Genomic DNA, 15,685 nt, shown 5'->3' with positions numbered 1-15,685 from the left:
TACAAATTAAAAAGGTTGGATTTGGTATAAACGGATTTTGGTCATAAAAGAGTCGACATGATTAACCCATTTACTTAACCGTGTCGGGTTAAGGTTGAGGGGTTCAACTCATGTAACTCGTCTATAATCCATTTAATTCATGTTATAATCATGAATTTGACTTATGGATATGTTACCTGTTTAAATTTAATTATTATGGATAGTTAAGTCATTTCAATATAAACATTGTCTATACCTTATGATTTTTTTTTTTTTTTTTTTTTGAATATTTTGATTAATTAAGACAATTTTTTTTTTATTATTTAGTATTTGATTAAATATTAAATGTCTCGTTTTGATAAACAGGCCATTAAATGGGTTAACCCGTTAATTTATTTAGTGTTGAGGATTCTTGACACGATTATTAAATGGGTAAGGTTTGAGTTTATTTATTTAGTATAACACCCTTACATCGACATGAACGCGACTCATAAACACGAATTGCCACCCTTAATTAGGGGTGGTAAAATTTGACATGACCAGTCAATACGACACAAGTTAAACGGGTATGGGCTGACCTTAAATAGATTCGGGTCGTAAACAGGTAGACACGATTAACCTGTTTAGTTAATCGTGTCATGTTTGAATTGAAGAATTCAACCAATGTAACCCGTTTATATCCTTTTAATTATAAGTGTTATAAGCAAATTTTTATTTAACTTCCAAATCTTTTATAGATTAGAAATTATTTAATAATTTGGTTGGATTGAAACTTATATTTTTTTAATATTTAATATTTTATAGCGTATTATTAATAATTTAAATAATAATATATTTAATTTTATTAAATAAGTTATTAAATGGGTAATGTAACCTCTTTAATAAATTAATTAAATCAGTATTAATGATTCTTGATACAATTATTAAATGGATCTTACGCAACTATCAGGTTGAGCTCTTTAAGTAGAAAACCACTAATTGCGACCCCTAAAATGCATTATTAGATGAGAATTGAGGACTGCGAGTGAGAGTGAGTGTGAGAGTGGGAGACACACAGCAAAAAATTAGGGTTTTTGACCTAACCGACTACAAAAATGCCTTGCCTGAACCTGTCGACTAATGGGCCTGGAGGGCGTCGATACCTCCTCCATACTCTCTGAAGCCACTTCCTCTGTCGCCAAGCTCATCGGCAAACCTGAGAATGTATATACTCTCTCTCTAAATATACACATATATATTTATATTATACATTTTCTTCTATGTTTATGTACATACATATCGTACTTGTGTTTAGATTAATTATTATCAGTGAATTTGAAATTTCCGTTGTTATTATGCCCTCGCAATTTCTCAAATGTGAGCATAGTTTGTATGTAGCAAAAGCCATTATGGGTGTTGTGCAACCAACTATTAATTCAAGAAAAAATCCATTTCAGGGTTCAATTTATAAACCATAGCGATTAGGAATTATTAGATTTTGACTTTGAGGTTTGAATTTTTTTTCATTTGATTTTAATTTTGAAATGGGGATAATTTTCTGTATGTTAATTTGTCTGCTGTCTCATTTGTGGTTAAAAAATACATAACCTTTAGCTTTCAATGACCCTTTTTGGCTGAAATGATTGGTTTGTGAAGGCAATGCACCTTCTCATTTGATTTTGTATTAATTATTAATTATCACTGTTTGGTATTCTGAGCCTGATAAATGCATTCGATTTCTTGATTATTTAGGCATACATTTCATTTTGCTACTAAAATTTGATGGATTCTATTACTTTGTGAACTCTGAGTGACATGGTTGAATAAATTATGGCTTGGATGATGAGAATTGCTCGGCCCATTTAAGCTGTTTAGCTCCTCCTCTGAACCCCTGGGCAAGTTGCTATCCCGAACACAAGAATGGTGGATATTTAAATGAGGGTTTCTTTTGGCATAATATTTAAACTGTTAATTTATATAGACCTCCCCTATGGTTTGCCATAATTATAGGCGGCACTCTTCCTGTTCCGGAAATTACGCAGACCTCCCCTACTTTTGAAAATATCCTACACGGACCTCCCTTCCGTTATGGTCAACGACGGAAATTGATGACGTCAGCTACTATTTTTATTAAAATTCTTAAAATACCCTTGTCTATATAATTAAATAAATATTATATTTAAAAGATATATATATATATATATATATATATATATATATATATATATAACAAGCCTTAATCTGGTTAAGTTAGTGGTGATGGCGGCGAGGATCTGTGGCGGCGAGAGGATGTGGTGGTGGGTATCTGTGATGGCAACGAGTTGTGGTGGTGGGTTTGAGACGGTGAGCAAACCATCTTTGACATAAATGTTCAAAAACTTGTTTTTCAATTCAGTGCGTGTGTGCGAGAGAGAGAAAGAGGACCAGACGCGTTTACCAAATCGGCAACGTGAGATGAATGTAGAAAGTCGAAGAATGTCTTAGTCAAACCGACGTTTGAAAATATCGTTGAACTCTATGTCTCTCTCAAATCTCAAATTTTCACCTCTACCTGCTCTGATATTAGGGTTTTGAAGCTCGTTAGCCGCCGTTCCCATGGCGGTCGTGAGTTGTTTCGCGACCTCTTTGGCGAAGTTGAAGATGAATCAGAATATGGGTTCTACAACACTCCTTGGTTGCAGTGCCTCCCCTTCCTATTCTTCAACGCCTTCTTTTGTTCCTTCTTCTATTCAATTTTGCAATAAGAAGCCGTTGAAAGTTGAAACAATGGTTTCCAAGAGACCACTTTCTTTGAACCCTACTTGTGAGGTTAGGGTTGCTTTGGACGCTTCAGTTCACCATGATAGGACCGAATCAAAGGCGTTAAGTGTTTCCGGTCTCGAACTGCTCAAGACTTCCGCTGCATACAGTGAGTCAATTCTCTAATCAGTGTTCATTACATTTCACAATTTGTTTTCTGTTTCTTATTTTGTGCGAATTTTTTTTTTTTATCCCCTATTATTTGAAATTGGGACTTATGTTATTTGAAATTGGGACACAGGCGTTGCTTTTTTTCTTAATTGAAATTGTTTCTTAGCTGAATTTGTGCCCAAATGGTACTCGTTTTGGTTCAATAGATGGTCTTCATCGGCAGATTGATCTAGCAGTGACGATCGGCGACAACGATGGCGGCGACGATCAACGATGTAATTTCTGTTGCCGAAAAAACAACTAAAGTTCTGTGGTTTGGCAATTTACAATGTGTGAGTATCGTGAGGGCTGAGATTAGATCGCACCGAAACTGAAACTTGTGAAGCTCTTCACCGAACTGAAATTCTTTGTTGCTGCAGTACTTTTCTGATCACTTGCTGGATTGAAATCAACTAACCATACTTGAATTGTGGTTCATCGGACCTACTGTGCTCTTTGTTGCCTCTGAAATTGGAAATTCATTAATATATATATGTATATATATATATATACACACACATTAGGGTATTTAAGTCATTTATCATTGAAAGTTGAGGGTATTTCAGTAATTTTGACAGGTCCGTTAGTGTATTTAACGGTCCGTCACACATAAGGGAGGTCCGTGTAGGATATTTTCAAAAGTAGGGGAGGTCAGAGTAATTTCCGGAACAGGAAGGGTGCTGCCTGTAATTATGGCAAACTATAGGGGAGGTCTGTGTAAATTACCCTATTTAAACAGTAAATAGTAATTGTGTATACCAGTCTAACGGGTATTTCGTTTTGCCCCTTATTTATTTAATATCCAGTGTAATTATATATTACTATTCTGTCTCTTCAATGCAATGAATAGAATTTTCAGGCTAAAAGATGCCTTTCGTAGATGGCTCTTACTTTAGCGTTCTGTTCTGTTCTGTTCTGTTCTGTTCTCTGTGAGGCTTTCTAGTTCTTTTTTTATTGGTTGTGTGCATGTGTATGGAGGTTCTCTTGGTTCCCTCGTTTATCACCCCCACCAAGAGCCTATAAATTACTAGCGGAGGAAAAAGCAAAAGGGTGTGAATAACCCATATTAAATATAATCTATAATTTCATAAGGATCTCAAAATTTGCAAATTCATGTTAAAGTGGAAAAAGGGCATGCTCTGCAAGTGTGGAATGCTGTTCCCATCTTCATAATTTGAAGCAGCCTAATTCTTTCAATGAATATTAGTTCACAGGCATAGAAGATCTTTGGTCATATATTATAAACTACGATTTCGCCTACAGAAATAAATAGCTGTGAATTTTGATTAAGTTAGTTATTCCATCACTTTCTCCTGTTAATAAGCCATTAGCAACTTTGTGTTTGTTTTTATGCAGTATGTGATGATTGTGTTGAAAGGATCGGTACCAATATCATTTGGTGGGAATGAGGAGCCAGCAGCTTATGGTGAGTTGGTGTCCATTGGGGGTCTTAACACTGATGTAAACAAGAAGCTGAGTGCCGCAATTGCTGCGATTCTTGAAACCAAGTTGTCTGTTCCCAAGTCACGATTCTTCCTGAAATTCTATGATACTAAGGCAAGCCATCTCAGCTTCATAAGTTGTCGCTAAATGGGTCATTGCCAAGCATTTGTGTTGCGCATTGCATTCTTCCTGTTTGTTTAGGCCCAACAAACTCAAGAATATCTGAAATCATGAATGAAACTTATACCAGTTTTTTTATTTCTTAAAATATCGTTTTAAATACAATATATTTGCTTTTTCTTTTCATTTTCCACATATTTATTTGGAGTCATTTCATGTGATACACTGACTCTTCACGGCACTGAAACTTTCATTTATTTTTGCAGGGCTCCAACTTCGGATGGAATGGGTCTACCTTTTAGATTCTGCTCATACATCTGGTGTGCTATCTTGACATTGTCATGAACTCGATGCTATTCATGGAAGAAACTTTATCTGTATGATAATTTGAGGTCATAACAACTATGATAATGTGAAGGATTTTATTTAATTTTTCTGCCTGTGACGTGCTAAACTTATGAGGTGCTACTTTCTAGACTAATCGGAACATCATTAATGCTCCGTTTGATAGGAGGAATGAAAAAATGGATGGAAGGGAGAGGAGGAGGGATGGATGGATGAGGTATCCCTGTGAAAGGGATGGTGTCTCGAGGGATAATAATGGAAAGGACGGACAATGTGACACCTTATTTTGTTTGGTTAGACAGATGAAAAAACGTGTTAGGTGAGATTCTTCATCTCTCCTTACTTAATCCATTCTGTTCCTACCATGGAAAGAAGAGAAGCTTCTTTTGTACCTCCTCTCTTCCATCCTTTCTCAATCCTTCCTTCCAATCAATCATAGCGTAATGGTTGATCTTTCAGGATCTCTTTTACTAATGATGTGTAGAAACAGTCTCCAAGCTGACCTACATTATATGGAGTATTCTAAAGGTATCCATTTACCCATGGGTCTTGGATCATAATAACCCCGTATGCTAACTATTTAGCAGCAGTTAAGATTGGTCGAGAGAGACATTTATTTGTTCTTCCAAGTGGACCTCACCTGTTGGGACACGTTCTAATTGCACATTGCACTGTTAGTATGTTTGTCACTGTTGATTTTGGTCATCTTTTGCTATTTTCTTTTGACAGAATTAATTTCCTAATTGGCTACAGCGGTTTCTTTGTTAATTTTTGCCACCTTTTATTTTGTATATAATAATTATTTTCGTTACAATGAAAACAATAATGTTTACTTGGTAAATTGTATTCGAGGGCAAATTGAGATCGATCCTGTGTTTCTTGCCCACTTGGCTTCTTCCAGAATACTTTTGAGTGAATTTTTATACCAATTCTGATAGTTGATCCTTACTCTTCACAAGGCTTGTTTTATATCATTACCCTGATTTGCCTTTTTTTTAAATAAAAAAACAAAACCAAAAAAACAAATCACTTGTTTTTGGTAGAGTTGCAAATGAATCAAGTTGAATCTAGCTTGAGTTTGGTCGGGCTTTGTTTGTTTGGTTGGGAGCTCAACTCGAGCTTGACTCGGAATCGAGATAAGCACAAAAAGTTGAACTTGGACTCAATTCGTTTTATCATATTGAAAAGTTCAGGCTTAATTCGTTAATAACAAAAGTTATTCAAACTCAATCTGAACTTTTGTTCTAAATCGTTTTGATTTATTTATGAACTTATACAAGCCTGCAAAAATTTACAAGTTCAAGAATTTATACAAACCTATTTTTATAAACATGTTCATGTATATGAACCTACACGAGTTTATATAGGCGCAGACCCATGTAGAGATGCCCCCACTGATTATTATTATTTTTTTATTATTTTTTTATTTTTTGCATTATGTACCTATAAATTTTGTAAAATTTTGACAATGCCCCAATGAAATTACAAAAAAACTTCAATGGTGTCACCTCTTAATAAAGTTTATGAGTCCGTCACTGAGTTTTTGAGCAGAGTCCAATATTGTATTGGATTGACTCGTTTACTAAACGAGTCTAAAAATCGAGCTCAAACTATGTTTGTTTAAATTTCGAGTAGAGCCGAGTTATTTGAGTTACTTGTAAATAATTCGATTCATTTGCAGCTCCATGTGACGATATTTAGCTAATCTACGAGTTATTGTGTCATTTGAGCATTTGTCATTTTGCTACAAGAGGATCTGTAACATGCATGAAGGCATCTGGTTTCAGCTCTTCTGAAAAGTCCCTGAACAAAAATTCCAACACCATCAATACACATATTGACACACACTCTAGCATTACATTAATTTTCAAACAATTTACCTATAAGAGGTTTCTAATGTAACTCTGATCTAGATGTGATTGCAAAAGAATAAATACTCTTCTCCACAACTTCATATATATATATATATATATATATATATATATATATATATATATATTTGTATTTATATTTGGGTAATTAACATCTGAGATTTGTGCGTGTATATTCAGTTCTATCCATATTTCAGATGTTTTGATACTAGGAAATTCAACAAAACTAGGGAGTTTTGTACAACTATTTGGCATCAGTTTACTCAAAATTGGAAAACGTATAACTTCATTTTTCTCATTTAATTTTCTCAAGGTTTATTAGCAACCAGGTTAAGCTAATTAACATACATATAGAGTGGGGAAAAAAAAAAAAAGAAAAAAAAGAAAAATTACAGTCTATATTGAGAGAATTGTTCGGATTTATAGGCTCTTATGTTAAGAATAAGAATATATACTAAGAATTTTTATTTTTAATTAAGGCAAATCACATAAACCTTTTGTCTGCTAAAAGTACAATTATAAAGAAAAAAAAAAAGGTTCAATTATAAAGAAAGAAATACGACAATTTACAGTATATTATTTCAGATTTTGTTTTATCATACTTGACAAGTGGCTAAAAATTGTGATACCTTACACTCGGTTCTAGTATGAACTAAAAATCATTCCTAGTAATATATCTTCGTTCCCATGAGGCATCGAATATTTTGTTTGCCAGAAGCAACAACCTGTCCTCTTCTGCAGGGGAATGAAAAAATTGCCATCAGAGGCACAAACATTCCATGAAATCTCTCGGCAGAGAATATAATATCTGGCTTTTACAAAATTAATTGAAAATGATATCTTAAATGAAAGGTAGATATATAGATATAATGTCAAAATTGCCCCTTGGTTCCTTGGTGCAATTGCAGGGACTATTAGGATCATGGATCATCAATCAGTTCACATGCATCTAATGTATCAAACAGTGGGATAATTTTGTCCACAATGTACAAATTTCAAAAGCATTGTTGGCTCAGCTATTGTAGAAGATAGAAGCCTAAAGAAGAATATGGAAGCAACACACCGTATACACCATACCAAAGTTGATATTGTCTGGAGGAATAAAATATATGTACAGTCTTTTTGGCATGCTTTTGTCTCTACATTGTCACTATATATAGACAGTGTTGGGGGAAAGTTGAGCACAAAGTAAAAAAGTGAGGAACAAGTTTGAGAAAGGGGTAATGGCTGGAGAGAAGAAAAGTGTTCTTAGAGGTTGCATCAAGTCTAGCAAAGGACCTTGGGTGATTCACAGAACCTCCAAAGATGGTGGTGTCTTCACCAAGCTCCGATTCCCTTCTGATAGAGAGCGTCAGAACAACAAGGAGAGGGAGCGTAAAAGGCGAGCAGTAGCCCACAAAATTTTTGCTGGACTTCGAGCTCATGGAAACTACCAGCTCCCAAAACATGCTGATAATAATGACTTGTTGAAGGCTGTTTGTGAGGAAGCTGGGTGGCATGTTGAAGAAGATGGAAAGATCCATAAAAAGGTAAATATATATTTTTAAAATTTATAACCTCTTTTATTTTTATATATATATATATAAAATTTCAAAATCCATTCTAGCAATTTAAATATTATTTCTTTCATTTTGGTCTGTAGGATTCATGGGTGAAAATGCAAAGCTCCATCAACATTGAATCATGTCAACAATCCCATCAAGTTTCTATGGTTGCTCAATTTGAAGAAGAAGAATATTGTAGTTGTGAATGTGATGCAAATTTAGAAATGGAAAAATCTCTACCAACGACTATTTTCTGAAGATTGAGCATGGGATCAAGATGTGTAAATCGTGGGCGAAGTGTTAGTTTTAGGTAGTATAGTATAATTTTAGTATTCTGTTGGATATGTGATGTAAAAATATATTTCTCTAACTTTGAATTTTTTTTTATAATTAGATTCAGTTAATGAATTAACTCTATAAGAGTCAGTACTATATCAATTTGAAGCAAATATCAAATGGGAAGTGCAAAAATATCCCTCTGCTATCGACATAGTGCAAAACAGTCCCTGTGTGGTGTAAAACTCCCCTATACTATTAATTTGGTACAATTACACCCCTGTTCGCATAAAAAGACATTAATACCCTCTTTACTATAAATTTCTGGGTTAAGTGCAAAAAACCTCTGATATATAGGGTTTGTGCATAAATAGTCTCTACTTTTTGAAAATGTGTATTTCAATACATAAAATTCAAAAAAGGTGCAAATAAGCCCCTCTGACCACTTTTTGGTCAATATTGACATAAAATAAATTCAAAAATCCTATTTTGCCCTTTTTTTTTCTTCCTATTCTACCCTTCTCTCCTACACTCCACCACCACCATCACTATGTTTATTCTGGCATTCATTTCAACCACATAACCAAAGTTCAACGCCGATCTGTTGAGTTAACTCAATGCATCATCAAACAAAATCACATCACAAACCCAACCATTGGTGGCTGTTGGCGACAGTGAAGGACGACGAGTTCAGGACGCTGTTAATGTGTCATCGGTGATGACAACTGATGAGAAGGGTCTGAATCTGTTGGTGTTTGTCATCCAGTAAGGATGAAAGCTTGCTGCTGGAGTTTGGTTGGTAAAAGGTTAAGGTCTCATTCTACGACGCTAAGACGACGACCACCTCTGCCCCTTCCTCTCTCTTCATCACCTCTCCCTCCATCACTTCTACCGCAGCCACCTCTGTCCCTTCATCACCTCTACTGCCTCCGCGACTTCTAAAGTCGCCACCACCTCTACGGCCTCCGAGGCTTCTTCCTCCTCTGATCTGTAGCCCCTTCCTCCTCTCCCTCCATCACCTCCGCCACCTCTAAACCCTCCACCACCACAACTTATAAATCAATCAACCAAATACAAAGGAGGAAAAAAAAAAAAAAAATTATAAATTATCTAAAATGGTAATTTTATATTGCCTATTTGTTTTTAATATTATTTCATTCATATTAGAGAGTGTATTAATGTTTTTTTATGCGAACAGGAGGGTAATTGCACCAAATTGATAGTAAAGGGGGGTTTTATACCACACAGGGACTGTTTTGCACTATATCGATAGCATAGGGGGATTTTTGCACTTAACCCAAGGACAAAATAGGATTTTTGAATTTATTTTATGTCAATTTTGCCCAAAAAGTGGTCAAAGGGACTTATTTGTACCTTTTTTGAATTTTATAAACTGAAATACACATTTTTAAAAAATAAAGACTATTTCTGTACAAATCCTATAAAGCAGGGGATTTTTTTTGCACTCAACCCATGTCAAATTTAATTGTTAACAAGTAAACCTCCTTTATACATGTGAAGTAGAATTAATTTAGCAAAACTTGTAGGACCACCCATATATATAAATAAATATTTATATCTTGAAACTACATAAAGAATTCTATTAATGACTCCTTCATCCTTCACATGTAAATCTTTGATGTTTGGGTGAGTTTATAAGACTATTTCAAAGGCGTATTGGATCATTCCTTTAACAATATCTTCCCTTATTATCTCTAATCACTGTTTAAATTTATTTATTTATTTCTGAATTTTTTATATTCCCCACTCGAAATGGCCAAACCTTTTTTTGGAGGGAAAAATCCCCCTCCAATAAGAGCCGTTTACGTCATCTCAATACAAATTTATACTTTCGATCCTTTGATATAGTGTAAGAGCCCAATCCGAGTCGAACCCAAATTGCGGAAGTCCAATCCGGGTCGAGCCCAAATTGAGTTTTCCTTTAGACCAAGATCGCTAGCACTAGCCTTCCAGCCCATTAATCAAGCTCGGTTGGCCCAAGATGTATCCGATCCAAACTATTTGAGAATGAATGACTTCTACTAAGCAAAGGATCTTACATAAAAAGAAAGTTCTACAAAAGGAAGAATTTGACATGGAGATAACTGTAAAATGCAGTAATTTAATTAGTAAAGAATTGTATATGGAATTAATTAGAGGACAAGTGTTAGCCCCTTGACGGTTGTCCAAGGGAAGACATGGGCATTTCAAGGCCATGCCATGTCTTAGGAATACTTTGGCTTTGGTTAGACAGTCATGAGGATGCTCAGTGGGTTGTCAACGTGCACAAGATGCTCAGCGTGCACATAGGATGCTTAAAAGGATGCTCGGCGTGCACTGGGGGTGCCCAGTGGCACTTTCGTAAATATGGTGAAAAATGAAATGGCACTTTCGTAAATATGGTGAAAAATGAAACTTGGAGTTTTGACTCGGGATCTTTATGGGAAGTATCTTGAGTCCATAGAAGCCGGTTGGCGCAGACGGCACTCAATTTGGATGTCGGGAAAGGCCTGAAAGGCCATTATGACTCCTCAAGCATGGGTGATATTTACTCCTGTCAGAGTGCTGGATTTCCTTAAGACTATACTAGGGAGGGGCCTGTTGAGCACATCGGTTGGGCTATGGCATGGCTTGCTTAGAGGGCTTAACCAACGTGCATGGGCACGTGTTGCACCACTCCAAGATGGTTGCACAAGTGGGGAACATCCAAGATATTGAAGGGCAAACAAATGGGCACCGACACGCGCGCTAGTGTGCAGCGGCGCGCGTGCTGGCATGCAGGTGGACGCGCGGGCAGGCGTCCAACCTAGTGCGCGCAAGCGTCTAGCTCGGTATGCGCACGGGCGTCCAGGCGGGCATACAGCCACGGACGCAAGAGGGTTCAAACATGGCGCGTGTAGAAGGGCACTAGTGTGTGCGCCGACGTGCACTTTGGCATGCACCAGAGCGTGCGCATGGGCGTGCATGGCTTGGCACGCCGTGCACTCAGAGACATATATATGTGGGTGCAGATTGGTGGACTTGGCTTGGGCTAGGTTCACAAGGTTGACTCAGATGTGGTTAGAGCATGGACAACACAAAGTCATGGCTTGCGGTTACAAGAGGTGGTGGCTTAATGGGCTCGGTTGGTTGGGGGAAGTTACTAGCACTTCCCATTCATCATGGGAAGTGGGGGAGTGCTAAGTAACCTCCCAAGCATGTGGCACAATTATGAGAGGACCAACACACAGGCGGTTAAGGGTGGTTTCTTCCACTATGCAGAATGTAACTTCTTGTGGTTATGTGGCATGAGCAGAACATGCCAACAAGTCTAGCAGTTGGGCTTGTCAACTGCATTATAGTGCTGGCACATCTAGAGGGTGCCAGCACGACCCTAGGTGGACGGGGGTGTCATCCATCATCTTAATGGGCGGTTTTGAGAGTGGCCTATATAATGCTAAGGTGGGCTTTATAGAGGGGACAGAGAAGAAGGTGTGAGCCTTGGTTCCTTGTACGAACTCATGTTCCTTTGTAATATGTTTAATATGAGCAAAGGTTGGGGCTTGTCCCTGTAAACTGTGTGTGCCTTCTTTATATTTCTATACTGTGTGAATTGTGTTGTAGTGTTGGCTGAGACTTGGTGGCCCCAAGTGCCATTACAGAGGCAAAAATTCGTGGTGTAATTTAGCCCTGTAACAACAAGCAAGGCGAGTCTTACCATAATTCCACCACTTTTTGTATATAAATAGATGCTTAATCCTCCAATGAGATATATCGAACAGTATATGCTTTTCTCTCAATAGTTCTTGTTAATATATTTTTTTTTTTTTTCGAGTGAGTTGTATTTTTTCTTTAATTCATTTTTGGATAAGAGAAATTCTGCACCTACACTCTTGAAGTTAAAAATAAAAAAAGTCTAATTTTTCTCTTCTACACAAGAGAGAAGGTAAAATGGTGGAAGAATTACATTTCTATATCTTATTATCTCAAATTTTCTGAACTCCTTAAAGTTAGAAATTTTCTCCACTTCTCTTACATTCCTTTTCTCAAGTTAGAGTTAGAAGTGTTCTCTCTTTACTCTTTATTTTTTCTATAATATATTTTAATTTCTGTTTTACTTTGAAAAAAATATATCTATTTGCAAATCGATTAGTTATATGAGTTGTGTTTACTGTCTAATTTTTATTACAATTTAGAAAAAAAATTGTTATATATTTATTCTGTAGAAACAACATTCTAGAAATCATTCCAAAATCTTCAAGCAGATCCAAATATTGTGACATTATGAATGAATAATATTTGAGTTTTCTAACCTAATGAGCCACAATCTAAAAACTAAAAAAAAAAATTACAAATTAAAATAATGCCAGCTTTTACAAATTGAATGGCTAACTGTAACTTTAACGTTCTTTATTTAATTACATGCACGAATGAGATAGTACTTTTTTAAAACCTTGGACCTATTTTGAAAAGCAAACGAGTACTGCTAAACTACAACATTTAATAAATATTCAAATAATAGAGCACCAAAATTAGGATTTTCTCAAACAAAATACAATTATCAAAATGGAATGGATTTTCACATTCCACCACTTGTACTTCCATTTAAAAATTTCACTAATTGAAATGGCAAAATTACCCATCAAAACATATTGTATAGAATGGATATATTTTTGAAAGATAATTATGTCATATATATTCTTTTGTTAAAACAAAATAAAAAGACTAATAGAGTGCGAATATCATTGATCTAATCAGAAATTAAGTTCGATTTTCAGGACCTTCTCTAAAAAAGGTAGTGGAATCATCATAAATCTATACTTTTTGTACTTTTGGTGGGGGTGTATATAGTTCAAATTAATCAAAAGTGGACAATGTAGGCATAGAGGAGTTCATTCCAAACATCAGGCACTCCAGGAAGGCACCAATGTGTGCAATCAGCATAGCTCAAGGGATTTGACAATTGCTGTTTGGTTAGTGGCCTCCATTGCTTCCTGTATATGGATGGATGAGCATCCTTCCTATATTCTGAGAGTTGTGTTACATTCAGATATTGTATCTCTACACCTTTTGTTTTCATTCTTCTAATCACTTCCTCCACAATTCCCATCATTTTGGGATCTGATCCACTTCCCCAATATCCCTCTTCCATAATTGGCTCTCTTTCATTCATGCAATTTTGATCCCCATGCATGCCCCAATCTTCACCCCTGCAATATACACCAATTATACACGAAAACCGTCCTCTCGCTATTGACAGTTTTCTAAAGGGAAAGTCTATAATTGACGACATTGCGATACCAATTAAGAGATAGGGATGTGAGGTGGTGGATCTCACACACTCTCTTCTATCTCCTAATTGCCGTAACATCTTTTTCTAAAAGTCTATATGTAAAAATGTAAGTAAATCAATTGAATATAATGAAATAAATGCATGTTTTTCATACAAGTGGTGAGTTGCGGTCATGCTGACAAAATATAATCTACTCTTGGTACGATTGACGTGGGTGTTCAACCAATCTGCCCATGTCTCGAGAACCATCTTGTAGCAATTTGGCGTCTCGACTTCTTTGTAGGCTTTTTTAGGACTTTCAAATGATCCCAACCTAATAATCCGTGTATCCATTTTGAAATATTAGAGAACAGATTAAAGAACAATTGATACAAAATGCTGGTGAATTAGGGTCAAATGTTGTACTTACAGAACTTTGAATTTGGGAATTCTCCACCAAAGATAGGAATTAAAGACGAGTATGTCTGCATCACTCCAATGCCTTGCGTGCTTTTCAATAGCATCAGTTCTAACAATTGGATTGTCAGATCGATGTTTTGATGGATCATCAGCGTTAGACTCCACTAGCAATGGAGCCCAGTAAAAATCGATCGATGCATTGTATTCCTTCATTTAGTTGCAAATATCACATAACAAACAATTAGATGCTTTGCACAATGTCTTCGAGATTAGTCGGGATAAAGCCCCGAATAAATCGGTTATCGAAAAAACTTACAGTGGCCTTGAAAGTGTACAAGGAGTCATTTAAGCGCATAAATTTGAATCCTTGAGGAATGGATGACTGGACCAGACACACCATTGACACCCATTGGTTTCTGTTCACTGAATCCCCCACGAAAACAAGCCTCTTGTCCCTTAGTCTCTCCAGCAATGCTTTGCCATTAAATCTACCTTGCATTCATTTAAAAAATAAATAAATAAAACAGACATATATGTTTATATTTTCGCCCACACCAACACAAACACACTAGCTAGTAAAATGAGAGACCTTGGGATGTCACAATCATGGGGTTGCCACCTCCAATGCTGATACTTCAAGTCCTTCCTCCCAAACTTCTCACAAGCCAAATCATCAAACATGTAGGGACACTGATGATCTTTGTACAAAGGGTAAGACTTGTTATCAAATACCCATTTGCCCGAAAACAAATCACACCCCTGCACACACACACACACACACACACACACACACAAAAAAAAAAAAAAAAAAAAAAAAAAAAAAAAAAAAAGAGTTGGTGTCCAAAATGAACATTCATAGATGTCAAAGAAAATATCCCACCATTCTGATTCCTGGTTTTTTGAAAATGAACTTACATGACTTATGGGCGTCGACGACAATGAATTCGGAGGTACTCTTTTGCTCTCTTTGCTAAGAAAAATGGTGGCAATGACTAACACCATGAAGAAGATGCCTATGACAAGGCAATGGAAGCTGCAAGCTATATGGAGTTTCTTTGCCATGGCCAAGTAGTAGTACTCCTTGTTGTGTCTATTCTCATCTTCTGATAATTTTTTTTATGGAGGATCGTATGTATGTATGTGTTTGGAGTTTGAATTGACTTAAAGACATTAAAACTACAGAATCAATATTCCTAAGTTGTACTGCATTTAATGAGTACATGTCATGGGTTACAAAAGTAATCCTAGCAAGCAATTAAAAACATTCCAGAAAAGATACATATTTCAGGTCTGATCTTGAATCCTGAATCTGCTCAAAAAGAGTAAATATTCATTGAAGGTACTTAAAAAATTCCAGGCTACTTCTATAGTTTCTGAACTCTTATATGTGTATGTATGTGTGTGTACATGTATATATGTTTCGCTCTTGCAATGCCAACAACTGATGGTGACTGAGATAGTGAGATGCATATGGTCAAACTAAATTTCTACGGTTACTAATTAGTTGG

At 36.1% G+C, this 15,685-nt stretch overlaps 2 protein-coding genes and 1 pseudogene across 2 annotated transcripts; 2 read left to right on the top strand and 1 right to left on the bottom strand.

The window, feature by feature from the left end:
* The first annotated feature begins 963 nt into the window (after positions 1–963).
* On the top strand, positions 964–5,289 carry LOC132285983 (uncharacterized; annotated as a pseudogene).
* Positions 5,290–7,889: 2,600 nt separating this feature from the next.
* LOC132286205 (BES1/BZR1 homolog protein 3-like) lies at positions 7,890–8,666 on the top strand. The gene is made up of 2 exons (XM_059788481.1): positions 7,890–8,215; positions 8,329–8,666. The coding sequence occupies exons 1-2, from the start codon at positions 7,910–7,912 to the stop codon at positions 8,485–8,487; spliced, it is 465 nt and encodes a 154-aa protein (XP_059644464.1). The 5' UTR covers positions 7,890–7,909; the 3' UTR covers positions 8,488–8,666.
* Positions 8,667–13,346: 4,680 nt separating this feature from the next.
* LOC132281912 (protein trichome birefringence-like 34) lies at positions 13,347–15,112 on the bottom strand. The gene is made up of 5 exons (XM_059783566.1): positions 14,767–15,112; positions 14,494–14,665; positions 14,188–14,384; positions 13,933–14,091; positions 13,347–13,695 (listed from the first exon to the last, which is right to left on the bottom strand). The coding sequence occupies exons 1-5, from the start codon at positions 14,856–14,858 to the stop codon at positions 13,347–13,349; spliced, it is 969 nt and encodes a 322-aa protein (XP_059639549.1). The 5' UTR covers positions 14,859–15,112.
* Positions 15,113–15,685: the final 573 nt, after the last annotated feature.

The sequence above is a fragment of the Cornus florida genome, unplaced genomic scaffold (assembly GCF_030987335.1).
Source record: "Cornus florida cultivar Cherokee Brave unplaced genomic scaffold, ASM3098733v1 CherokeeBrave_3.0.0_Hap2_Chr11, whole genome shotgun sequence".
NCBI lineage: Eukaryota > Viridiplantae > Streptophyta > Magnoliopsida > Cornales > Cornaceae > Cornus > Cornus florida.
Note: the sequence above shows the minus strand (reverse complement) of the source record. Positions and strands in the feature narration are given on the sequence as shown.